The sequence below is a fragment of the Parus major genome, chromosome 3 (assembly GCF_001522545.3).
Source record: "Parus major isolate Abel chromosome 3, Parus_major1.1, whole genome shotgun sequence".
Taxonomy (NCBI): Eukaryota; Metazoa; Chordata; class Aves; order Passeriformes; family Paridae; genus Parus; species Parus major.
The window spans coordinates 1,232,052-1,258,368 of NC_031770.1; the positions used below are offsets into that span (position 1 = coordinate 1,232,052).

Sequence of the window (26,317 nt, forward strand, 5' to 3'; positions counted from 1 at the left end):
ATGGAGCTAAATGCTACTAAAAATATCTTTGGGGGAAAAAAAAATCTAGGTTTTAATACCTAATTGATGTTTAGCTATAAAAGGAACAGATTTTGAGATTTTTTCCATTTTAGAAGAGTATTTTTACTTTCCAGAAAAATCAAACTAGAAGTGTTGTTTAGGAGAAGAATCCTTAACATTGGTCTGCACATGAACTTGTCAGTGAGGCAGAGATGTGCCCCAGCAAGATGGTTGAAATATTCCTGGGATGTGCTGTTCCTGGGGAAAATGACAGTGACAGATTTTGGAGAAAAGGGCAGAGGGAAATGAAAATCACATTCTTTAATATTTATTTAACTTTGTTAAAATGCAAATGAGTAAAAGGTGTTAGATTTGTTCTCATTTATGATGGTAATGAAGAACAGTTTTTACATTAATCACTGCTGAAGGTGATTTACAGTGTTTCAGTGAATCAATAGCAAATTACAGAAAAATACGGGGATCTTATAATTCAGTGTGGCTCCAAATATAATAAGATTAGTTTTTCAGTGTCTGATTATATTTCTTTTAAAGGTGAGACTAATGTATGCTGCAAAACTAGATTAGGCTAAAATTTTTGTGGGTAATAAAATGTTAAATGTGATTGTCTCTTTTCATATTGAATGTTTGAAGTATTAATTTCTTCTCTATAATTATTGCTTAAATTTGACAGTCTAAATTGTGAATTATTGTAGTCATTGATCCTGTAAATGAAATTTAGTGAACTGTTACTGATGATGGCCTGGGAGAAACAGGATTAAACGTTATCCTTTGGATTTTTTAGCCACATAAAATTAGATGAACTAATGAATTTGTTGTAGTACTCTGTTTAGAAGCCAAGGAATGGGTCAGGTAAGTCAGAACATGGAGATTTTGGTTACTGGGAATAAAGCGAGTGAGCTGTTCAGCTGAAGGAGAGCTGCACGTGCTTCCAGCACAAACCCAGAGGCCCAGTGGCTCATCTTGTGCAGTGTCCCAAGGGAATTCCCCTGCCCCCTGCCCTCTGGGGCCCAGGAAAAGGCTGTTTGTTATCGCTGTATGCCCACATGGCTGGGGGAAGAGGTGTCCCTGTGCCCTGAAGGTCACCCAGCCCACCAGTGACAGCCAGGAATAGCAGTGGCCTCCTGGCACGGCTCCTCTGCTTTCCACTGTGCTGGATGTACCTGTTCCCTGCAATGCCTTAAACCACAAAAGCTTTTAGCCATGCTTGTGTCTTTCTGGATATAGAATAGTGAAAAAAAAAAAATAAATTCTACCCCCCTGTTTCTTCTGCTGGAGTATAAAAATAGCTGCCTTGCATGACCTTGGAGATCTTTCTTTTGCAGTAGCTCTGTGGAATTGGAATTCTTTATCAAGTATCTGCTTCACTGAGTCACTGAAGTGTTTTTGTTTATAGAACATTTACCAGATACTTCTGCATGTAAACAGTTCTGAATTTCTAGGATTTGGCTCTGGAATAAGCAGTGTTAGTGTTTGTGTTGTCTTGGAAAGCTCAGAATATGATGTTGGGCAAGACAAGTCACTTTTCCCCTGTCTCTGGTGGATGCTGCATTAATGCTTCCGAGTCCTTTAGCAGTGTTAGGAGCCAAGGCTGGGTTTCCTATGGAATTCCAGAGTTTCATTGGCTTTGCTGATGAGTCTCTGTGGGAACACTGAATTCCAACATCCCGGCTGCACAGTTAGAAGCAGGAAAGGTTGGAAGGCTCTATTGGATTGAACTATAAACACAGGCAAGTTGAACTGTTGTTTGAACACTCAGTTTAGGCATTTTATTGCATAATTAGGAGTCATGTGCCTTTCTTCCACACTGGGAAGTCAGGTTTCTTTTGGCTCAAAATTAATCTTAACTAAACCACAATAACTCTTCTGTGAAGAATTGGTTGAGCTTTGTGGGAGACTGATTTCAAAATCAAGTTTCTGATGTAGTGCATGATTTCTGCTGGGAGCTTTTTGCTCATTTGAGCATCTATGCATTCTTTAATGCTGATATTTATTATTTACCCACGTGTATTGCTTTGTTATTTCCAGAGTGAAGGGGTTCTGTTATTGCTGATGCAGTAGGATGTGTGCAGTTCAGTGCCATTCATTTGCCTTTTTGTGCTGAGTAAAGTGTTTAACGTGTCCTTAGTGTTCCACCACAACACTTGGAGAGATACTGAGTAAAAGTCAGCTTAAACTAGGATTTTTAAATGTTTTTTGTTATTTATTTTGTTTATCAGGGTGGGTAACTGTGCAGAGAGTCAAAAATAGATCTTTGGCAAAAAACTGGTAATTATCAATAAAAACATGTATTTGGTATAGATTTCCTGGAAACTTACTATGGATGTGATGCTTCAAATGTGTTCTGAAAATACAAACCAACTTGTGTGACTCTTAAAGAGCAACTTCAAAACTGCAATTCTTTTGCTTTCCTTTTGGTGTGCTGATATTTGAAAATTACTGAGCAGGGAAGAAGCCTGTTGTGGCCATTTTTCTATCTGAAGGGTGTTACTCTGCATGTGGGGATTTGTGTTTCTAATCCTCAGGAGAAAACAACATTAAACTAATGTTAGAGTTGCATAATGTGAGGATGAGACTGTCCCCAAAAGGGGTGTGGGAAATTGAGGGAATGTTTTCCAGGTGTATTAGATGTCATGCAGGAGCTCTCCCACAGGAATGCCAAGGTGTATCCCAAATGGAAAATGTTTGGCAGACTTAACCAGGAGTCCTGTGCTGAGGAGGTGGATTCAATTCTGAATTTGCCAGTGTAATTATGCACAAATCATGAGTCTTGCTGCTGCTGATCTTATCAACGTTGTGGTGGTGAAAAGCATCTTCTCTGGGATTTCAGCACTTCCTTAGCCAGGTGAATCAAGGGCTGGAAGCAAAGTCTCTATTCCTTATGCCATGCTAGCCAGAAAGGGAAAGGAAGCTACTTCCAGGTTTTATGGGGAAAGAGCTCTGAAGCCTGTTTTGTTTTATTCCTTAAATTACTTTTGTTCTGCTTTGGTTCATTGGCAAGCTGTGTTCAGTTTATTTACCATGTTTTTTATCAAAAATGGGTATGTATCATACTTTTGTACTTGAGATACACCATTTGCCAACAGCAGAAAAATCAAAATTGCTTCTGATGCTGATTTTGCCTCAGCCACTATTGGAGCAGTGCAGCAGTAGGAAAAAAAGTCTCTCTGGGTAACTTCATTATATAACTCAATTTTACCTTGTTCTTTTTCCCCAGCTCCTCCCTGCCTCTACTCCCTTATGTGACTCCACAGAAATACAATGTTTGTTTGTTTTAGATAATGCCCTGGGATGTTTCCCTTGAACTGTGCTGCATGTCACCAGCTATCCTGCAGAGTTAATTTTACTGTTGGTGTCCTTGTCTTTATGTGGCCCTGCTGAGGGGGGATCCTGAAGTCTCTCTAAAGAGACTCACATGGAGAAGTCCCTGCTTTGGTCTGCTGGCCTTTTGCTCTCCAGCTGATGTACTGTAGTCACTCTGTGACTGGATTAGAAACTTTCTTTTCAAAGCTGGTTTTCTTGGAGACGTTTTTCAGTAGTCATGGTGAAACATCTGGCTGGGCTCATCTATAATGAATGTTCTGCTTGTGTACCTTCAGTGCTTAGGAAAAAAATCGGAGATTAAATTTAATTAATGCCTGATTTAAAACTAGGCAGCTGATACCCAGTTTGGGGAGTTTCCTTGAACTCCCAATGCACATTCTGGTGGGAGAGGAATCCTGGGCAAGGAATTTTCTTTCCCTTTTTTACTCTCTAGAGCTGTAGAATTTTAATATGTGCTAGAAGACAAACCCATTTGGAGCAAAGTCCTAATCCATTCCAGTTTACAAATCTCCCAGGAATTGTTTAATAATGTTTCACTCATACTTCTGGATCTGAGCAGGTTTGGTGTACCACAGAGGAGCTCACCTGAAACCATCACACTCTATAAATGCTGATCCTGAGCCTCTGTCCCTGCCCACTGTATAATAAAAACCCGTGAAATTAGATTGTAATGTCAGTGCTAGGAACTTTTCAGGCAGCACAATTCTACCCCCCTCCATTGGTCTGGACAGGGTTAAAATAATCTTTAATTTTAGATGGCTGGTGATTTGCAGGGGAGATTTTCAAGATTTTAGATAAAAGTTTGGCTGGGTATTCTAGGAGGGGTGGAGAAAAGCAGCTGCCTGCTGCCAGTCTCAGATGTCCCTGACCTGCCCTGCTTTTCCACCCTGTGGATCCAGGAACTGGAGCCTGGAAACTGAGGCCTTCCTTGGCAGATTCCCAGTGAACTTCAAATTCAGTTCCTTTTGGAGGTGAATCTGTTTGATTGCCAGCAAATCAGTTTTCCTGGGAGTGACACCTGTAATATCTCTGATTGTGAGTACATGCAGAGATGGAATTTTGCTGCTGCTGCAGATTGCTATTGCCTGTGCTGCTCCCTGCTTTGCTGGAAAAGTGCTTGAGCAGCATCACCCCACCTCGAGTGGGAAAACACCTTTGCTGTTCATCACTTTCATCACTCCTTGTGCCTACCTGTGCTTTAAAAAGCCTTGGCTGGGACGTGATCAAGACCTAATGGATTTCTGTGTTTTCCAGATTTGTCTTGTCCAGCTTGCACAACACATGAATGGTTTTGTGTCAAGTTCAGCTGCCAGGACCTGCTGTTACCCAGCCTAGGGGGAAGTTGATGTTCTTACTGCAGTCTGTGATGTCCTAAATGCCAAATCAGCAGCAATGCAGTGCAGCTTCAAAAACCAGAGTTCATATTGTTAAATTCCTAGTGCAAACATGAATTAAAATTGAAGATAATTTTGGTGAGTAGTTACACATGGATTATTCCCATGCTGCATGTGGAGGAACTGGGGCACAGAGCAGAATCAGTGCAGTCTCTTATGGCAAATTTGTGATGGAGCTGAGAAGGGAGTGTGGGAGTGTTGATATCCAGTCCTGTGCTAATCCTTGGAACAGAGTTTCTTCCTATAAATTATTGGGACTCTGTACATTGGTTAACTAATGTCAGTGAAGCGCTGCCCAGAATTTCAGGGTGTGTTATGTGCTTATTTAGTTTCCAGTAACTGCTTTTGGACTGCTTCAAGCCCTACAGCTGCATTATTGTATCAGCTGATTCCTCTGGCCCAGGTGGACCTGTTGTTTTCTGCCAGGTCCAGAAGAAATCCATCTTTCTAACCTCAAAATGTTTAAGAGTACAAAGAAAAAGACCTGATAGGCTGGAGTCAGTCAGGCCCTCATTCTGTTTTATCAACATAAAATTCCTACTACCAAGAAACAGTAATATTAAGGAATAAAGCCAGAGAATGAGAATGTGCTGTAGGTTTCCATCCGTAAATTAGTGCTGAGAGGAACTGATTGGCTCAATTGCACAGAAATTCTGGTGCTGACTCTGGATTCAAGTTGTTCCCTGGTCCCTTCACCACTGTCCTCTTTGCCCTTCTGGTCCTGTAGTTTTAAACAAAACTGTTCAACCTTCCTTGCTAGCAGCTATAAAATACAAACATGCCCTTTGTAGTTCTCGCACACCAGAAGTGAAGCAATTGTTATATGCCATCTGGCTTTTTTTTTTTGTTAAATGCTAGCATTAATAATAATTAATTGGATAATTACATAGAAATTTTTGTTCTGGCTCATGTCCATATGGATAGTTTGGGCAGAAAATGCGGTGTGGAGTGGAACATACGAGCAATTAATCGTTTCAGTGAGTACTTGTAAACAAGGTCAGCTCAGCAGGCATCCAGGAAGTCTCTTCTGAAATGTGATGCTGTCTTCATTATCCTTTTAGAGGATGTTGGTGTAGGACCAGAACAGCAGCAGGATTTCTGAAGGCTGGTAGACCCAGAGATGAACATTAAAAAAAAAACCAGACCTGCAGTATTTTATTAGAACTGTGTATTATTCTCATCTTGAAAGCTGCTGTTTTGCCTGAATTTAGTTACAGTTACACAGGCTAAAAAAATGTATATTGAACTTGGTGTCTTGTTTAGTATTTTAGCTAATATCAACTGGGATGTTTCTGGTTGGGAATAATAGGAGCATGTGGAAGGCTGACAACCTCAGTATTTACTGAATCAAATGTTCTGAGAAGTGCTAAATATTTTGCTTGATGTTGTTTAATAGAATTAAACATCATCTTGAGCTTTGTAGTTGTCAGGCTTGCAAGCCATGCCTGCTGAAGACCTGGGAATTGCCAAGTCTGGAGCACATGGGGCTCAGGCATGAAGCAGGGTGATGGTGGCAGAGGTGCCTGGGACTTAAAGCGTCCCCTGGCCACGTGGGATTGATGTGAGAGGAGATGCTGGAGCTCTGGGATGGTGCTGGACCTGTGCTAAAAATCCTTCCTGCTGGAGACCTGCCCAATGCCTTTGCCCTGAGGAAACCACTCTGTGTTATTAGCTCTCCTCTTCCTAATTATCCTCCCAAATGGAGACCAAAAATGTACTTAATGGCTTTAGCTGGAGTCCTGCATGGAAATTTGTCTTCTCCCAAGGGGATCAAGTCACTGGGAATGTGACTCCTATAGAAAGACCTAAAAGAGGTCTGTGTTACCATGGGGTTTGAAAATAGAACTTCCTGAAATTCTCTAAGTGTTTTTCCAGCTGATGTGGCTTTCCAGAAGGATGACCTTCACCTTGAGATGGATGGCTGAGTGCAGAGCCCCAGGTGCCTTCAGTGGGATTGTGCCTGTGCATATCTCCCTGACTTGTTATGGGAAGCACTTCCCTTGCTCCTCTGGCCTGTTTAAATCACAGTGTGTGCTTTGGGACGTGGGGGACTGGACAGAAATAGAATATTCTTTGTTGTGGGCCAGGTGATCTGTGCTGCCTATCCCTGTGTTTCCAGTGAATAGCAGGAATGGATGTGCCAGAGCACTGAAGGCAGGGACTGTGCAGCCTCTTGGGCTATGTGGGGCAATGTCCAGGGCACCAAGTGTTTGTTTGCAGAGTGGTTTTCCTGGCAGGCAGCTGCTTATTGTGGCTGTTGTTAGAGAGGACAAAGTGGGAAAGGACAGAGTTTGTAGTCCTGTCAATAATGTGTTGATGCCAATGAAGTTATACCTGGTATGCAGCAAGTGTTAATTTTGGACAGCTGTCTTTAGGTAGGAATAAGTTCTCTGTTCCACACTCTCAAAGTACAGAATGGGCATGTTGTGCTGGTCACGAGATTGGGCAATTCCTCCAGTGGAAGCTGGTGTAGAAACAGGCACAGGTGCCACAGGCTGCCCGAGGGTGGAACACAGAGTCCATTTCCAGGGAGTGTTGATGCCACTTGTTTGGAGCTCTGGGGTTGGTAACCCTGTTCTCAGCCTGCCTCCCTGCTCTTAGTGGATCAGTGGGGAATGTGCCAGTGGCTTTTGGAATTCATCTCAAGGTCACATCTAAATACAGGAGAACAAAAGGGAAGGACTCTGTGGTACTTTTTCCCCCTAGTCTAGGCAAGAGCAGAGTATCCTCTGTATGGCTTTAATACAGCAATCCTGGGATATACTGAAGAGGAAGGAATAAGTGCTGGATAAAAGAAAATATTAGTTCTGCTTCTGTAACCTGCTCAAAAAGCAGAGAATAAGATGGACAGGGCAACCAGGTACTTCTGTTTTTGTTGGTGGTTCTGTCCCTCTGCAAGAGAGGGAAGAGCAGCTGTTTTGATACCAGTAGACACTGAAATCCAGGAGCACTTTTGTGTCCTGGCTTCATTCCAGCCTGACAGGAAGCAAAATCCTCTGGTGGCAATTTAAGTTGAACTTTTGGTTATTTCATACCACTGTAATGTGGCAGAGTGACTGGATGACAAAGAAATTCTTGCCTTGATGACATCTAAGATGTCTAGTGATGAGACAAAAGAAAGAAAGCATGCCTCAGGAAGGGGGTTTTCAAAGCATATGGGTCTTGATGAAACAATCTATTTTCAGAAAGGTTAAAAATTAAATTCCTCTGGGAGAAAGGTTTATAACTTAAGAAATTATGCCAAGAGGGCTGTTGTTTTAAAAAATAACTTCTGGTGTGCTTCAGTTGCTGAATAAAGAAAAGTCAGAAAGGGAGGTTAGTTTTAGCTAATTATAGAGGACGTATTTTTTAAATCTGTTCTCAGGCAGACTGATAATATTTAATTCACTAATGACTCAGTGATAGCATCTCGATTGACTGCATTGCTAATTAAACATTTATGACAATACTCATTTTTTGCTCATGGTCCCAGTGCTCGGTATAAAACTGCTCAGTAGAAATTGAAATTCTTTTTTAAATAAAGGTTTGTAGCCTTCCATGTTGCATTGTTGAGATAATGCTAAAACCCAAAGGCAGGCAAACATGTGAATTTTGGTTTAATGGTCTCAGATTTCAGCTGGTCTCATGATTTTTTGACAGTTAATTAATAAATCTGAACATGAGGTATTATTAATCCCTAATCTTTAGAAAAAGAAGATAGAGCATTATGAATAATTTCCAGGTATTTCTTACTCTGTTCAGGTTCATTGCACACTTTGCTGGTGTGGTGTCTAGTTCTTCTACTTTAAAAAAATGGCAAAAATAAAATTATGTTCAAGTAAGGCTGTGATATATTTAAGTCTTACCTTTTTTTTTTTAATTAGGCCCAGTGTGATACTGATGACAAATGAGAAAAAGCAGATCCTGAATCAGTGATGGATCATTTCCTGCAGTCTGTCTCTGGGCTGTGGAGGTTTTGTATCTTAGCAGGTAGGGATGTAAAATGTAATTCAGACATTCAAGGAAAACAAAAGCATTTTGTTCCAAAACCATGTAACTGGCCCTTGTTTTCACTCTAATTCTGAAGTAGTTACTTGGGGGTAGTCACAGAGTTGTATTGGGCATTGCTCCAGCTAATTTTGTGTTGTTTGGTTTCAAGCCAAAAATAAAAAATGGACGACATTTGGATTATTTTTTCCCTTGGGTTTATGCCTGTTTGCAGTTTCTGAAAATCCTTAGCTTGAGGAGCAAAACTGGATGCATTTGAGATTGGCAGGTTCTTGGGGATTGAACAAATTCTCCTTAGCTTTCCCTTCAGAGCTCTGTAGGGTTTAAGTGGTGCCAAGGAACCATTTTCCAGCTGACTTGGCATGTACAGTGTCGTTACTGTCAGGAAAGTTTGGTTCAGAGTGGAGTTCACTCCTGTGTCCTTGCTAAAAGGGCCCTGGGAGCAGCCCTTGGTTCATTTTTCCAGATGTATTTGCCATTTCCAGAGCTTATCCCAAAGTCATGGCTCACCTCTGACTCATGGTGCAGAGGTTCTCTGGAGTCCTGAGTTTTCCTGAGTCAAAACAGCCCTTGGGTCGTATCTAGAACAGCACTAACTGTCAGTTGTGTAATGATTAACACATTGGGCCAATGGCAAGCTGAGGAATTGTATTTACTTTAGGAAAAAAAATGAATTTTGGCCTTCACCATCACTCAGGCCAATAGGGTATAAGGACACAATGAATCACTGAGTTTGAGACAGATGTCTTAATATTGTTATGGAAAATGAGTTGTGAATGAGTTGTGAATTTTTGGCTGCTCTTCTCTCAGCTTTTAAGATACTATTTTATAGGCATTGCTTTTGTGAAATTATTATGGGCAGGAAGCTTAAAATAGGTCTGAAACATCCAGGAAAATGTGGTGAGGTCCAAAATCTCTGCTGATGCCACCAACAGTGGACAGAGTAAAAAAATGTGACAAACTCCTGAGATTTCTTTGAGATGTGTTCTTTTGAAAGGAATGAAAACATCTTTGCCCAAAGATATTTAATATACTAAATTCCAGGATCACGATGCTGATACAAGGGGTCAGTCTTCAGTGGAATTACTTTGAAAAGCCATTTATTGATCTTTTCTACAACATATAAACTTTCTTTCCCTATTCATTGTGTTAAAAAGGACACAGTTGATTAGAAACTATTTACACCTCTCCTCATCAGTTTCTTGGCCTGCAATGCAGAAATGGGAGTATCTAAGGTTCAGTCATAAATTCTAAAATTAAACCATGTGAGCATTCTGCCTTTGTCTCTAGCTCTTCCCTTCACCTTATCCAGAGGTGGAAAAAGCCTCTCCTTGACCAGCTGGCCTGTGTTCTTCTTCCCTGTTCTCCCTGACACACCTTATTTCTGATTTTTCTCATTTGCTGTTCTCAGTCACTGCTGACATCTCAATTCTCTTCTGCTGGAATCTGCATTTCTTCAGTCACTGGTACAATGTTTTTGGCTCTGTGTAGCTATTAAAAATAAGTATTTGTATTTGGAGGATTTGTTTCTCTTGTAATTTAAAAAAAATCTTGTTGATATGGCTTTGTAGTTCAGTTCTTTTACACTAGATGTCAATCTACTTGCATATGTGGAAGTTATTTTGTGCCTTCTAGATATTTCTCTCAGCAACTCCCCTATTAAAATGCTGCTTTCCATCTGCTTTGCAGGGGAATCAATGCCAGGAGAAAAGGGATGAGTTGATATATTGATTTTCTTTTGGTGACTGATGTTGAACAGGACTCCTTGCAAATAAGACAGCAGTTTTGGGGTTGTCAAATGTAATTAAAATCACTTATTTCAGTAAAGCTGGTTGACAGTTTTAATGGAAAATGAATTTTCAGCCAATGTAGAGAAACTTGTTCCATTACTTATTTCTTAATCTTTCCCTCTTTTTAAATGCCTTTCTTGCAGGGCTTGATTGAAATGAGATCTTTGTTTTTACAAAAGCATTTCCCACCTCACCATTGCAGAGCCAGTGCTCCAATGAATTGTTTAGGAATAAATGGAACTAATTCCTGCTAGGAATGCAGAATTCAATGAGTTGCATGGAAGGTTCTTGTCACAGAGCAACTAATAATTATTAACTGCTTTTAATATGTAACTCCTCATTAAATTAACCTCTTCCCTTGTGTTAGAGCTCCAGTTCTGTGATCTTTTCTGCCTCTTTTGAGAGGCCCCAGAGTAGAAAAGCTTCTTTTTCCTTGTCAAGCAGTGTTTTAAATGTTTTAATTTGTATTTCTGGAAGATGAACTAAGATGATGTCTTATGTTATGCTCTAATCCTATACTTTAATATTTTTTAATTTTTGGAGTGCATATCACTGCCTTGTTAATACAGTTTTCCAGGATTTTCTTTAATAGATTAAAAATTCCAAACATCATTGAAGAACCAAGCTGGCTGGAACCTCTGATCATTTGCAGAACTATATTACTCAGAAATCAGCTTAAAAAGAGAAAGAATATGTTCAACATGGCAGTGAAACAGAAGCCAGACAGAGCATCATGGCTTGTTAAAAGAAAGTTATATAAGAATTCTAAATATGCAGAGACTTGAAGAGTTTGTACTTCTTCATTATGAAGCTGATTGCTGATGAAGAGTGAGACAGGCCTGAATTTCTTTAACACAATCAACTTCTAACTTTTTAATTATTGGGGAGTTTTTTGATTCTAAAATATTAAAAGGCTATTTGGTTCCCAGTTCCACTTCGAGTTAGCTCAAAATGCTTTTGAACGTCTGGAAAATGAAAAATTTCTAATTTGAGGTTTTTGGAAGGATTTGCTGAAGTCCTGTTTTTTTGGCTGGAGCTTCCTTAAAGGTGCATGGGAGAAGGTGACCTTCACAGTTACACCTCATTTATTTTCTGTTATTTCATAGGGCTGAATATCAGTTCAAGAGACATAAATTTGTGTGAAAGCGCTGCTAAAAGTGGTGAATGTGTATGAAGTAATAATTAATGAAGAATAATTTGCTTTACAAAAAATCCTTTTGATGAGCTTGGGATGATTTGTATTCTCTAGCCAGCAACAGTTTCTTTGTCTGAAAGAATTTTGCCATAAGGGAAGTGTTTTGCATTCCTTTGCAAACACAATCTCTCCCAGGATTCTCTGAAGTGCCCTGAAGAACTGTAAGTAATAAGTAATTGCTTGGGACCTGGAATTTTCTTTGAAACTGTATTTATTTTAAAAACATATCAGCAAAGGATACGGTTTGAATGTTGCATAGTAACATCATGGAACAGATTTAGGTCCTCTTTATCACATTTTACATAAAAATCCCTAGCTTTGAGCTCTGTTGCTTTGGAGCAGCCTACAAAGTGATTTTTATAGAAGCACAGGAGTGGAAAGTGTACCCAGTTCTCTGATTCTCTTCCATGTGTGAGGATGGGAATCAAAAGGAAAGCTTGGTCCTTGTCACCTGCCACTTGGTGTCCCCTCACACGCTGGAGCTGTTGTCTCTGCCTCCTACAGACTCCTCAACAACCAAGGAACCTCCTCAGGAGGTTTGGGGTGGTGCCCTCATTCTTCACGGGCTTTTCTTTCCATCCTGCTGGAAATCAGCTCTGTGGAGAAGGACCTGGGGTGTCCTGGTGGACACCAGGGTATCCCTGACCAGCAGTGCTGTGGGATGCAGTGGAAGAGCATTCCCAGAAGGTCAGGGAGGGAATCCTGCCCCTCTGCCTGGCCCTGGGAGACACATCAGGAGTGTGCTGTGTCCAGTCCTGGGGGTCATCAGGACAGGAGGCACAGGGAGCTCCTGGAGTGGGGCTGGTGATGGTGTGGAGATGAGGAAGGGCCTGGAGAATCTCTGTGCCCAGGAATGGCTGAGGGAGCTGAGGCTGTTCAGCCTGGAGAGGAGCCCCAGCTGAGAGGGGCCCTCAGCCCTGGGTGTCCCTGTCTGCAGGGACTGTCTCTGTTCCAGGGGGCCCAGCCACGGCACAAGATGAACAGGCAGGAACTGATTCCACCTGGACAGGAGGAAGAATGTCCTGGAACAGCTTGCCCAGAGGGGCTGTGGAGTTTCCTTCTCTGGAGATGTTCCAGAACCGGCTGGATACAATCCTGTGTTGTGTGCTCTGGGATAGTGGGTCTGAGCCACTGTGGTCCCTTTTTACCTTGACCCATCCTGGGATTCCAGTTCTGCCAGTGTTGATGCACATTGTGACTGTTTGGAGTATAAAACCAGAGGATGTGGAGCTCAGGTGTTGTGGAGAGCTGTTGCTCTGCTTTGATATGTGCAGATTTAGGCGTGCTGGTCTTGTTCATGCTCTTTGCCACATTTAACTCTGCTCTAAACCAATTTTGTAGGTTTCATCTGTCTGTTTTGCTGAGTTCCTAAGTCAACGTTGTGCCACCAAGCAGCAGAGTGCTGGGAACATCCAGCTGTCACTTAAGGTGTGCAATGGAATGTAGATATGGCAAGGTAGACTTGACTTGTAAGGGTGGTGAAGAGACAAAAATGGGAGAGACAAAAAGATTTATCCGCATAAAACTGAATGGGAAAACTACTCCTTGTTCTGAATTAAGTGCTCCCTGCACCCCCCTTTAGTGTCTCTGCTTGGATCTGGTGTTCAGCCAGGTTTCCATCACAGTTGTGTGGCTGCTCTGTTTAAATGTGGCAGCTTTCAGCTGCTCATGGTTCATGTTCAAGCTGCAGCCACACAACCATTTTTGTCCCATGTGCTCGTGGTAAATGTAATTGTGTTAAAATTATACATGCAGATAAAGGCCTGAATTGTTTATGCATAGTTTTCTGTTCTGGTAATTTGTTCTCCTTAGGGTTCTCCCTGATTGTTTTCTAATTAGTCTTGTAAGGGTTGTAAATGTGTTTAGGTGGAATAAAGAGGTTTTATTTTCTGTCCTGTTCCTTCAGGGTTTGGTCAGTTGGTGCTTACTGGTCACCCCAGCCGTGTATCAGTTGTATAGCTGGGAAAAAGGTGTGTCTTTTCCTAACAGAATCAGTGATTAGTGTTTTGTGAAAGGTAGGGAACTGTCATCCCTTTACCAGTTTGTGGAAGCCATCCAGTATTTTGGATCTGTGAGTGCTGAGGGGTTTGGAGAGAATCTGCTCCAGCAATTCAGAGCACTTGTTCTCCATCTCTAAATACAGGGAGGGCAGTCAAAGTTTCATTTAACCAGCACCTACGACTTGATGAGCTGGGCAGGTTTTTCTGTCTCTGTCGTTATCCATTTGCTGCTGCAGAAGCAAGGCAAAGCAGGAGATATTAATATTTAATCAAATTTTCTGGTTCTCAACCATAATTGTGTTGCTTTTTAGCTGGAGGTGTTGCCCCTTGAAGTTCCTGCTGGATTTCTTTGTCTGAGAAGCTCAGCCCAGATTTCTCAAGCTGGTAACTTAATCCTTGAGTTAGTTATATTACCAGTTGTTGGGTGTATTTGTAGGGGATCAGACTCTTGGATTAAAAGTATTAATATCCTGAGTAAAAAATTATTGTAGTGGTTGGATTTCCTAGATGGTCACTGAACTGATTCTTAACACACACCTAGAAGATAAAGGACCCTTAAGAAATGGAGCCATCAATATTTATTATTTGGGGCTTTGTCTTCCAGTATTGGGAAAGGTAAGTCATTAAAAATGTCCAACAGTTAAAAATGGGGTAAAAATAATGATTTAAAGCTGAAATGGGGAGTTTTATCTATTTGAGAGGGTTAAAAATTAAGGAAATGTCATAGTATTTTTTCTACATACTGGCTCAATATAGGGATAAATAAACAAAATGACATAGAGAAGGCTGTTTCTATCCTGAAGTCAAGGGAGAATGAAGGAACAGAAGGATTTTCATTACAATAGTAGATGATCTGTCAATATTTGAATCCTGAACTTGTTTCCATTGTTTCAGTAAACAAATACATAGGCAAGCCTGTGATGTCCTGTACTGAGTTTAAAGCTGAAACGGATGTTTTAATTAAATAAAAATGCTTTTTTTCTGCTTTATATTATGGGGAAAATTTGTTCTCTGGTGGAGATGCATTTCTTTACTTGCTGGCACCTTCCTGATAAGCCTTGTGCTGTTTGCCCTGTAGCAAAAGAGCTGGAGAGCCAAGTTCCATGGAATTCTGAACATGTAATGCAATGTTCTGGCTTAATTTGGGCTCCACAGTCCACACTCAGAATTTCATAAAAGGGCAGGAAAGTGATAATCTGAATTATTTATTTAATAATTTGTCAAGTTCTGTGGCCAAATGCCCTTGATTGCAAAGAAAACTGATGCAGCAGCTCTGTATTAGGTTGATCATGCCATTATGTATGTTTAATGCTTGGAATCAGCATTACAGGTGTTCACTGGCTGATGAATTCCTAGAAGTCCTTGCTGACTGGGTTCTGACATCTGTTGACTTCCCAGTGCCAGGATTTCCAGTCTCCTGCAGGGATTTGGTTTTCCCAAATAATTGAGTGTGTCTGTCCAAGAGGAAATGTGCTCTGGTGATTGGTATCCAAGAGTTTGAGGGATGGCTTGTTTTGAAAATGAATGTCTTTGGAACTGGAAACCTGTATGTGGTTGATAATATATTCTATGTGGAGTTGTCACAGTCAAGATTAGCTTTTTTTATATTTTTTGCTCTAGGTATAAATGCAGATTTGCCCTCAGTAGGATCTATTTACACAGTGGCAGCAGTTATGCTGCTTCAGATGTCTTTGCATGTGTGTTTACTGATGAAAATTCCACCAGAATAAGCAACCACTCATTTCTCCAAACACAGGAGAGGGATTCAGCATGATGTAAGAAATGGGACTGACTCTGCATTCGTGTCTTAGTGCTGTGCTGAATGAAATGGCAATTATTGCTGCTTGTTGAGATGATAAAGGGTGAAATGATGTTTCTATGCCTTTGGAAAAATTCCAGTGATTCTTCCTTTTACTGAGGTACCCAGTCTGAGCGCCTGGAATGTGACTCACAGAGGTGATGTACTCTGGAGCTCCTTCCTGATCTCAGTTACATCTGTTTGGTGGTAAAATCTGTCATATCATCATAAATATTCCTAAAACTTGGTCCTTATCTTGGGAATTCCTGGAGGCTTTTAGTGCCTTTATCTGGAGGCAAATCTATGGTCTAGCCACTTTCTTTGTCCCACATATGCTCTGTCCTGAATATCAGTGCAGCTGCTTGAGGTTCATATTTAACTGATATGATTTATATAGTGATTGGACTGTTTTTTCTGGACAGCCAGGCAGCTTGCTCTTATAAAAAGCATGATGACATGAACTGTTCTGACATGAATTTTGTGAGATGATTATTTCACAGCAGCTCCCCCAATCATAACACTGCTAATGTTTGGAAGTTTGCATAATTCCTCCTATAAATTATTATTTTGTTGTTTTTCTTTGAAGGTCTTGGTGTTGCCAAAAACTGAAAACATCTTTTCTTCTCTGTGCACTTTGTAACGCTCAAATAAATCATGAGCAAAATCAAAGAGCCTGAGCTTGGCTTTTGAGAGGTTTTATTCTAGGGATGCCTCTGTGTCTTCAGTGTGAGGGTTTCAGCTCCCTACCTTTGGAAATCTTTGTCACTGGAAGCACCAAGGAACTCCAAGTTGACTGTGAAACGAGTTGGGGGTTTTTCTAAAATACTTGTGCATAAATTTCAGTAAAATAATCCACTAGTTAGATCTGTGCTTTTCCAGGATATTTTTGTGGTGCTCAATTCACATCCCAACCCATGTAGCTCCTGCAGCAGCCATGGAAAAGCCATCAGGAATAGATCTGTCCAGGCAGAAGGGAACTTCAAAAAAGGGGGAAGGGGGGAAAAAAAAGAAAATGGCATAAATCACAGAAAACAAATGAGATGTTTGATACTTCTTGACAGCCCCTGAAGCTTGATGGAAAAATGGGAAAAAAGAGAAGATGGTGTTTAGGAACATATTTATGCTTTGTCAATAATTCTCTTCTGACCAGGCATCTCGCAAAATATCAAAACCTGCTGTATATTAAGGAATTACGAGGCACAAACAACAAATTTGTGCAGGTCAAGGTACTTAAAAATAGTTATTATCAAGACCTATTTGGCAATACTTAATTAGTGTGAAATGCACTTCCGAAGATGGTTTATTTTGGTTTTGATATTTCTTTCTTCTGTAGTTGTAGTTCTTTGTTTAAATTTTATAAAAGCAGACATCAGGTCTATGTCCCTGTCTCTAATAAGTGTTGACTTCAGTAGGTACAGGATGCTGTTGAGTTCAGTAGAAATAAGATGCTCCCTTTAGTAGAATTCTGCTTTTATTCTGATTTTTTGAATTCTGAAGCTCTCACTACCAAAATCATGTATTGTTATCAGGCAGATTTGGAATGAGCAGGAAAATGTCCAAACCCCTGGGAAGTTTAGGAGGAAAGATGAAGCCAGTTACCCTCATTGTTAATAAAATCAATCTGCTCTGTTTTCTGTGAGTGGTAACTTCAAGTACAAAGTTACAGAGCTGCCTTGAGAAGGTGAGATTTTGGGATTTCCAGTCTGGGTTCATTTTATAGGAAAAATGTTTTAAAGAAATCTGTTTCTTGCTTCATTCATCTAATCACTGTTGCAGATAAACAGGAAAATGTTTTTAGGTAAATACTCTGAAAATGAGGTTTAATAAAAAACCATGATGTAGTACAACACTGAATGGCAAGAGCACATATCAGATCTCATTTCAGTATGTATTAAAAGCCTTGTTTAACAATATTTTTACACAAAGAAACATTGAACTGAGATGCTTCTTCATGCTCTGATGGCTTCCTTAAATAGCTGGGAGCTTTGTGTTTAATTTTCCTCAGTGAGTATATCTGTAGTGACAGTCCATGGGCCCCAGGATGGGCTTTGCCTTTGGCATGCTGTGGTGAAAAAGTCTTTTCTATCTATTTTTTTAATATTATTAGAAAGTATAAAGCCCAACAATTGTTGCAGTGTAGACTTTGAGGAAATCAAGTTGCCTTGGCTGAATTATATTTGGTTTTTATGTGGTTTCTCAGCTGACCTATCCAGCACCCCTCCTGTTGGGGTGGTCTGGGATCAGGAATTGCTTCATTAGGGTGAGGTGTTTAATACCTGCCTGCAGAGAGTGAAAGGAAAACTTCATGGAACTTGGAAAGCCAGGGAAAAATGAAATTGAGATTAGATCTGTCAGAAATGGTATTTTGAATACAGGTGAGGGCATAAGAAAAACATTATTAAGAAGCAATATGTTGAAGAATGATTTATTTTCTTACTGTAAGTGGGATACAATTCCTTGGGATCTGATGGTGTGGAAAGGGATGTTTGCTTCCATGAGGTCCTTGAGGGCCAGCCTGGCACATCCCATCCTGCAGCCCCTCCTGCCTCAGGCCTTTGTGTCTGGAGCTTTACCTCAAGGCACAGCAGACACAAAGTCTTGGTTGGGGGGTATATGATGGAAACAATAAATAATACATATCCCAGTCCTTGCTCTGCTTTCCAGGGTATATTGCATGTGCATCCTGTGGGTGACAGGTGCAGTGTTCCCTGCCTTGTAAACACACCCTGCTGGATGCACCTCTGTGTTCTGGCTTGCTGGAAATCACAAGGAGCTCTTGTCAAACCAGGAACAGAATCCCTGCAACATCCTTATGTTAATTTTTTGCTTTCTGCTTGTTGGAGCTATATCTGTAATAGCAAAAAAAATAGAGCATTATGAAAATAAGTCTTGATAGAGCTCAAATTTTCTCAGCTTATAAAATTTAAGCAGACTATTAGCTAGTGGGATCCACTTGGTGTTTTCCTGAACACTCGTGCTCTCTAATATTATGTATTTAAAACATTTTCTTGTTGGCTCTTATGTTCTGAAATGTCTACTATGTTATATCACAGTTGCTTTAAAAAAAGCACTTGGAGATGGGAGGTTAAAAGGGAGGGTGTAACTGTGCTTCCTTGGAAAGTGTGCAATTTAAATTAACAAATTAGATCACATAGTGTAAAATCGGGGAAAAAATTGAGCTGAGCTGTCTGAATGCTTGACAAAAAAAATTCAGAACTCTTTTGCAAACTAAGGACAAAAAGAAACCCAAAGTTCTTAGTTGTAGGCCAACCTTGTTAGCTTGTGAAGTATTCCAACAGAGACATTCTAGGAAAAGATAAATTTATGTGCAGTCACTGCAACACTGGAAATGTTAAATATTGGCCCTCAGACTTGCTCAGAGCTCTACAAGAGGATACTTTAAAAGTGTTGATGCTTTCCTATAAGAGCTTTATAATTGGAAATGGCAACTTCTCAGTGAGCCTTCTGACTCTTTTCCCCAGCCCTTCAACTATGCAAAGAGATTTGTAAAGTAAGGGAGACTTTTGAGGAAAATACAATCTCAGTGGTGCTTGAAGGAATTCACTCCAGTTTGGCCTGGCATTGTTTTTGTTCTTGCATAATAATAAATTATTCTTCACTAAGTGTCTCATCTGAGGAGATGCAGCAAGTGTGGCACTGTGGGTGTCATTCCTTGTGGCTTTTGTGTCTGGCTGAGCCTTGGGACTGCAGGACAGGGAAGTGTTGTCTTTCAAATTCCTGACTGTGTTGGTCAGCTGGGCTTGTGGCTCTTGGATTTCTGCCAGGCTGTGTAAAGACGTGGGTCTGAAGTAAAGCTGAGCTGGTCAAGTGTGATGATTCATTATGGCTCTGAAATGGCCAGTGTAAAGGTTTAATTAACATTTTGATGGGTAAAATTGGTCAGAGGCTGAAGTCCTTTAGTCCTTGTTCAATCTTATGTGGGTGATGGGTGCTGAGCATTGGAAAGAGCTTTTCTTTTGTTGGTGCCCCAACAGCAACAGTTCCTGATCATTTCAGCTTCCCGTGGCCTTGTGTTTAATAGAAGTGGAATGGCAGAGAACCTTGAGTGGTGTTCTGTGCAGTGGGTGGGGTTAGCCAAAATTCCCCGTCAGCCTGGGGAGCCAAGTGTCCCTGGAGGGGCAGCCAGATTCCAGGGAGAAAACACAATGGCCCTTTTGGCTGCTGCTGGCTTCCTGGGATGTTTACTGCTCCAAGAGACAGGACACAAGCTTAGCTGGAAATTCCCTTTGTCTCCTACTTTTCTGTAGGTCGGTGTGGACATAAAAGCTTTGTTTGAGTTACTGGAATGGCTGAATTTGGGTTTACTTTTCACTCACTTCTTTACTTTGGAACAAATGATTGCAGTGTTGCTGAGATTTTTCTGATAAGGTCTCTGAAAGAAGCCAAAAGCGACTTGACTAACATGGCTTAAACAAAGAGGTATGCTGATAAGTTTTAATGAAAATATACTTATGATCTCATGTTGAAATGATTAAATCCTCCTTGAAGGTTACCAAGATGATTAACAGGAAAACGCACAACAGATCTTGGCATTGTATATGACAAAACAAAAACAGCTCCAGGCTTGGTTTCTATCATTGTGCGATAATTCCTTCTCTTTAAAGTAATAGGTGAGGACATTTAACATGGATCAGATACCAGTGTCAATTTGAGGTACACTGAGCCAAATTCTCTCCTGATGCAAACTGGCCATGATCACTTTTTTTACATTAAAAAAGCCTTGCCAATACCATACGGAGTGTGATGATTAACACATAAGTCACTTTTCTCAAGTTTATAAATAGAAATTCACCACCAAAATGTGTATTTGAGGCTTACTCAGGGCCATGTCCGACAGTAACTGTAAAATTGCTGCTGACATCCTTTCCAGTGTACCTCGAGGAAAAGCTCATCGTGCATTCCCAAGGGAAATGCTGCCCGAGTGCAGAGGGGAAGGAAGAAATACAAACAAATTAACAACATTCATCTGACAGCTGTGTTTAAAAGCAGAGTCAAACACCAGTTTTGATTAAGTACCTTTCTCTCCTTCCTAAAACACTTGCAGAGCTTGTGTTAAATACCCGATGTGCCGAGGCATTCCTGCTGTTGGGATGCAGGAGCAGCCAGGCTCCCACACACCTCCAGGCTGCAGCTCTATTCTGGGCCACCGTGCCCACGCCTCAGCAGGTCCCTTCCTTTCCAGCCACCCACTGCTTGGTCTGTATCCTTCAGTCCTGCTGCTTTTGCTTCCTTGCTTTAATCCTCTGGAGTAACCCCTCACTTGGCTTGGATGTGGTGGGCTCTGGTGGGACCATCCTAATAATGGGGTTAAAATTCCCCTCCCTTGCACTTTGCCTTGTTCTCAAATCCTAGTGTTCCCAGCACACTTTATTTTACCAGGGCTTTTATTCTTTCTGCTACTTTCTCACAACAAGAAACCCTATAAATTTTCATTACAATTACCTGTTTTCCTGGTAGGAGGAGCAGAGGTGAGGGGACAATAGGAATGGCTCTGCAGTAAGCTGAGGAGGGAAAGGTGGGAGGTGTCTTTATACAGAGGAATTTTGGGTTTATAAAAACAAAGGTTTTTGAGTAAAATTTTGAGTAAAGATTACAGAGCAAAGCTTGAAAATTGTAGCTAAAGTTCGTCCCAAAAGCTAGATGGCCATGAGAGAGAATTCCACGTGTCTTCTGCAAATGTGGGAGTATCAGGATTTATGAAAATTGGACAGTGCTGTTTCAGAAGGCAACAATATTTTTGGAGAGATTTTATAAATATTTGCAGGCCTGGTCTATATGCTGTCACAGATGTAAATATAATCTTCAAAAAGGAATATTCTCTGCAGTATTTTATTCTAAACAAAGGCAAATAAAATGTAAACAAGCCAATGCTGTTACTTTCTCTTCCTCTAAATAAAAGCACAGGTTTCTTCTGTTCCACTTAAGTGACACTGAGCTTGAGGCAAGAGAGAGAAATGTATTCCTAACCTGTGCCTGGTTCCTCCTGTATTAATGCTGGAGGGCATGTCCAGGTCCTTTCCTAGCACCACAGATTGTAAATTTCTCCAATATCAGGATAAAAGTTTTTTTGCATACAAAAAATGAGCTATTGCAGAAGTAATTTTCATATTGTAAAGAAACATTTCAGAGAATAATGCCAAGCAAGCTGTTTGTTTTAGAGAGATCTGTTTTGTAGCAGAGATTAGAGTTAAAAAATAAATATTATTCAGGAAATCAGAAAGTTACTCTGTTATTGTAGTATTTCAAGCACTGTGGGTTTTAGGGCTGTGCCAGCATTATTAATTATTATTATTATTAATGATAGCACTTAGAGCTGTGGTTTAGTTGGTAAGATGGTGTTTGGTCAAAGGTTGGAATCTATCTGGGAGGTCTTTTCTAGCCTTGGGTTCTGTGATTATCCCATGTTCCAGAGATGTAACTCCTTAAATAACGTTTCCAGGGAGCTCTGCAGATACCTGGCCAGGCTCCATCCTGGCCAAGTGAACAGGTAGGAGTGTTTTCGTGCTCAGAATACTGTGCATAGCAAGGCTGCTTCCACAGAGATGTAAACTGGGATGGTGCAAACGTAGCTCTTTGGATGTTGTTTTCCAAGAATGTGTAGAGAATGGAAAGGGCTCTGTTGCTGGGGTGCCAAGGCAGTGTCCCTTAGTGAGGTTTGCTTCAGTTAATGAAAGGAGAGAAGGGAAAGAGTGACAGACCCAATTGTTTTAAGCTCCTCAGAGTATCCCCCATGAACATGGGGATAGGGAAGCTGTGTGGTTTGGTTGAGAAGCTGTTTCAGGAGTGCTGACTTCTCCCCTGGACAGGGAGATGTGTAAATGTGTAAATCAGAAATTCATGGTTATCCACAACTCAGTGGGATCAGAGCATGGCCAAGAGTGACTAGATAGACTTGGGCTGGGGAGGAGCTGTTTACAAGGGAATGGAGCGCCAGGACAAGGGGGAATGGCCTCAAACTGACAGAGGACAGGGTTGGGTGGGATATTGGGGTGGAATTTTTCCCTGTGAGGGTGCTGAGGCTCTGACACACGTTGCCCAGATCCCATCCCTGGAAATGTCCAAGGCCAGGTTGGATGGGGCTTGGAGCAACCTGGGATAGTGGAAGGTGTCCCTGCCCATGGCTGGGGGTGGCACTGGGTGGGTTTTAAGGTCCCTCCCAACCCAAACCTTTCCATGAAATAAAACGTGGTCAGAAATGGGTACTTAGAGGTTAGCTCTTGTTCTGGATTCATTGGAGCAGTCACTTTGGGAATAATTCTTTTAAAACAAGAGGAAGCTGTGTGGTGTCCTCTCAGCAATGTCCTCATTCACTTCAGAGAGGCGAGGGGGAGGGAGTCTCTGCACTCCTGAGGAGAAGTGGGAAGGAGCAGTGAATTTTAACATGGATGCTATAAATGACAAGCTAAGACTCCAAGTAATTGTAGCTCATCTCTGCACACATGAAAAGATCTGAGGTGAATGGGAATTGAGAAGGCTGAGTGAAGCAGGAGGAAGTGCAGAACCTTTTCTTCACTGTTGATCTGGATACTCATAAGTAAAAACCATTTTTAAAAATACCCCTGGTAGTGATGAGATTTGAGATGACATTTAACTTCTAGGAACTACTGATTTTCTGCTTTCTTAGCTTGTAAAAAATGTGCTTCTTCATAGTGCTGGTGACTGAGCTGTCACTTGAGCAGAGAGAGGGCTATGGCTAAGGAAAGCCCCCTCGATGTGGAGCTGAGCCCCAAAGTCCTGCAGTTCCCAGGTATTGCCCCCTCCCCTCCCTCCTGTATTAAATAAGGAATTACACACACATCCTGTAAAGAGTTTCCATGGAGCTGGGTTGCTCTAATTGGATTTTCATAATTTGTGCTTCATCCTTATTCATGTGAAAGAGAGTATGTGGAGCTGAGAATGGGTTGTTTGCTCCAGTCAGAGTTTGTAGTTATTTCTTCACCCAGCAGAACTTGGGAGGTGGAAGCACCCAGGGATGAATTCTTGTTGTGAAGGCTGGATAAGGAATATATTCCTTTTGGTTTTGTCCAGGATAAGCTCACCTTCAAAACGGGAAGAAAAAAGGAAGTAGTGAACAAATGATTACATTGCTTAAAATGCAATTTCTACTATTTTTAGGAGATTAATTCAGTATTCCAAATACTTGTTCATTCTTCTTGCTCAAGGACATCCAACTACTGGAGACTTTCCTGGTAAATAAACAAGAACCATTCTCACTTCTTTTTTTTCTGAAAATGAAACAAAAGGGACTGGTCTGTCCTAAGGCTTGTTTCCTTCTGTTGAAACATCCCCTCTGCCTTGAGGCTTCCAGTAGAATTTGGAAGTTGTATTCTCCTGTTTTACTCCTCTCATTCCTGTGTTGTATTCCTTGCTGGAAAGACTTTATCTGAGATAGGACGGGAGATGGTTCCCAACATTCAATAAAGAACAAGAGGTGTGAAGAAGTGGAAACACCTGACAGGTAGTTTAATTTCTCTATGCTAAAATGGAGCAAGTCACACTTGGAACATGAGATACCTGGGTCTGGTTGCTGTTTTGTAGGAAGTGTTTCTATACAGAGAATATATATATTTTATATATTATATTCTATACAGCTCTGTTTTATTGTTCAAGTCCTACTGTCTGTGGCAGTGATGAGACCAATCTGCAAAGGACTAATGTGATTCATGGGGAAATTATTTGTCTCTGGTAACCAGAGAAGCCCCTTGAGATGTTTTGCAGTGTTTTCTGCTGTCAAGATCTGCTTTTTCAAGAAAAGTTGCATGTAGGGTCTCTAGCAAGGTGGGTTTCTGTATCTCAGATGTGATATACTGATTTACTGGGTCAAGGTAAGTAATTTCTGTTCATGATTCTCATGATAAAGACATCAAAATTAGGTCTTACTGCTAGAATATTGCAGTTTACAATGCTCAGTGTGATTCTGCAAAGGATTAATTAGCATAAGTCTGTAAGACAGCTCCTATTGTTTTCAAAACAGAATTTAGGTGAGTATTTCTTTTTAATAGTAATCAGCTAAGTAGCTATACTAACTTTTAAAAATTATTTGTGTAGAAATATATTTCTCCTTCAAAATGGTACAATAAGATACTTTCTCTTTTCTGCTTCTGGGAGTTTAGTACAACCAAAAATATTGGCCAAGTATTTTTTGTAAATAAAGCTCTGTGTAAGCACTCACCTGCTGCATTTCCAGTGTTTGGGTATCCAGTTAAAACATTCAGTATTTATTACAAATCACTATTGCTCTGATGTAATTTGGTTTTTTTGTTGGTTTTGAACTCATCCCTTTCCCATTCCCATTCTTCTAGTTACCAGCAAGGAGTAAAAACGGGCTGTTGCGATTGTTTTCCTGTCACTTTTCAGTTATCAGTGGTTTGTAGGTCCTTGCTAAAAGCAAGTATTGAATCTGCAAAGGTAATTATACCTATTGGAATGCTATTAATAGTGTTTAGAAGGGATCATTGCAGTAAATCTGCTTTAGCCCTTTTGTCAGCTGTGGTTTTTATGTAATTTTGTGTAAATCCCCTGGAAACACTGATGCCTTTAAAGAGTTTGGTTTGCTTTTAAAAGGGAAAGGGAGGGAAAGCAGAAAAGAACAGATTTGGGGTAATTTCCTTTTTGAAAGATGCTTTTTATGGCTCTTAAAAAAGTAAAAGTGAGTGAAGGCATGACAGAAAATAACCCCCATGTGTGCAGTTCCTTATCTGCCAACCCTCTCTTATTTTTCCTGCAGGAAATCCTGGCTGAGCAAAGTTGGAAGCCCGAGTTCCCGCATCGATAAAACAAATTTTTCCAACGAAAAGGAGATTTCCAAGCTCGACTTCTCGGATTTCAACACTAGATACTAACAGGAGGGAACGTCACTAAGCACAAAATTCTGACATTTCTGCTGCATGATATTTTCTGTGCCTCCATCAAATGTCACAAGAGCATTGGGATGCTTTTCTGTACTAGGGATAAACATAAATGCTCCCTTTTCCCACCAAGTAAGAATTCCATGTTGCTGTGTTAGACATCTTACACCATGAATGTCAACATTTAGTGTCTAAAATGCCAGTATCTAATTTATTGCAGCTTTGAAAGACAGATAAAAGCTTAGAAGTGCTGGTGGTTATTTGTGCACAATGAGACTTGTTACATACAACCAGATGGTACCTAATCTTTACACTGTGAGTCATATTTCAGATGAAAAATAATAATAAAATTATGTTCTACTGTTTGTAATCTCACCAAAAATACATAACTACAGAACTGGAACACTTAAGGGTTCTGTGTAACAAGTCTGTTATAAACCAAGCCCTTTGTGATAATTAATAAAGTTATAGTGATAATTTAAAATAATCCTTGTTTGAAACAATGTATTTATCTAACCATCTCTGGATTAAAATTCTCCATAGTAATTCAGATAAATCTTGTTCCAAGGTAGTGAAATATGTGACCTCACACCCTGTTTTTTCCTGTCTACCTGTATCTTACATCTATGCTGCCTATAAAGGATGTTTTAATCTCTTTGCTTTTTAGTGTTCTTACTGAAAGTGAAGATTTAAGTGATTTTCATTATGGATGTGTATTTGCTCCTGAGTTAAGACTGTGATGGAACTTGCACCCACATCCATCATCTGAAGTTCATGGAAATCCTGAGCCATGAGCTTGCAGTAAATCCTGGATGAGTCTGGTCCTTTGTGGGTGCAGTTCCCATATCCAGTGCTGTCTCCACAGCCACCCTGGAGTCAGTCAGGGCTGGATCACACCTAGATCCTCCTTCCTGTGGGGCTTGTGGGTCAGGATTAGAACGT

General features: G+C 40.7%; 1 protein-coding gene across 2 annotated transcripts in view; it reads left to right on the top strand.

The window, feature by feature from the left end:
- Window positions 1–26,033, top strand: part of ACYP2 (acylphosphatase 2) — a 32,502-nt gene extending 6,469 nt beyond the window's left edge. For both annotated transcript variants that reach the window (XM_015622455.3, XM_019006132.2), the window contains exon 4: window positions 25,255–26,033. In XM_015622455.3, the coding sequence (XP_015477941.1) occupies window positions 25,255–25,369 (115 nt within the window). In that variant the 3' untranslated portion in view covers window positions 25,370–26,033. The remainder of the gene's footprint in view (window positions 1–25,254) is intronic.
- Window positions 26,034–26,317: the final 284 nt, after the last annotated feature.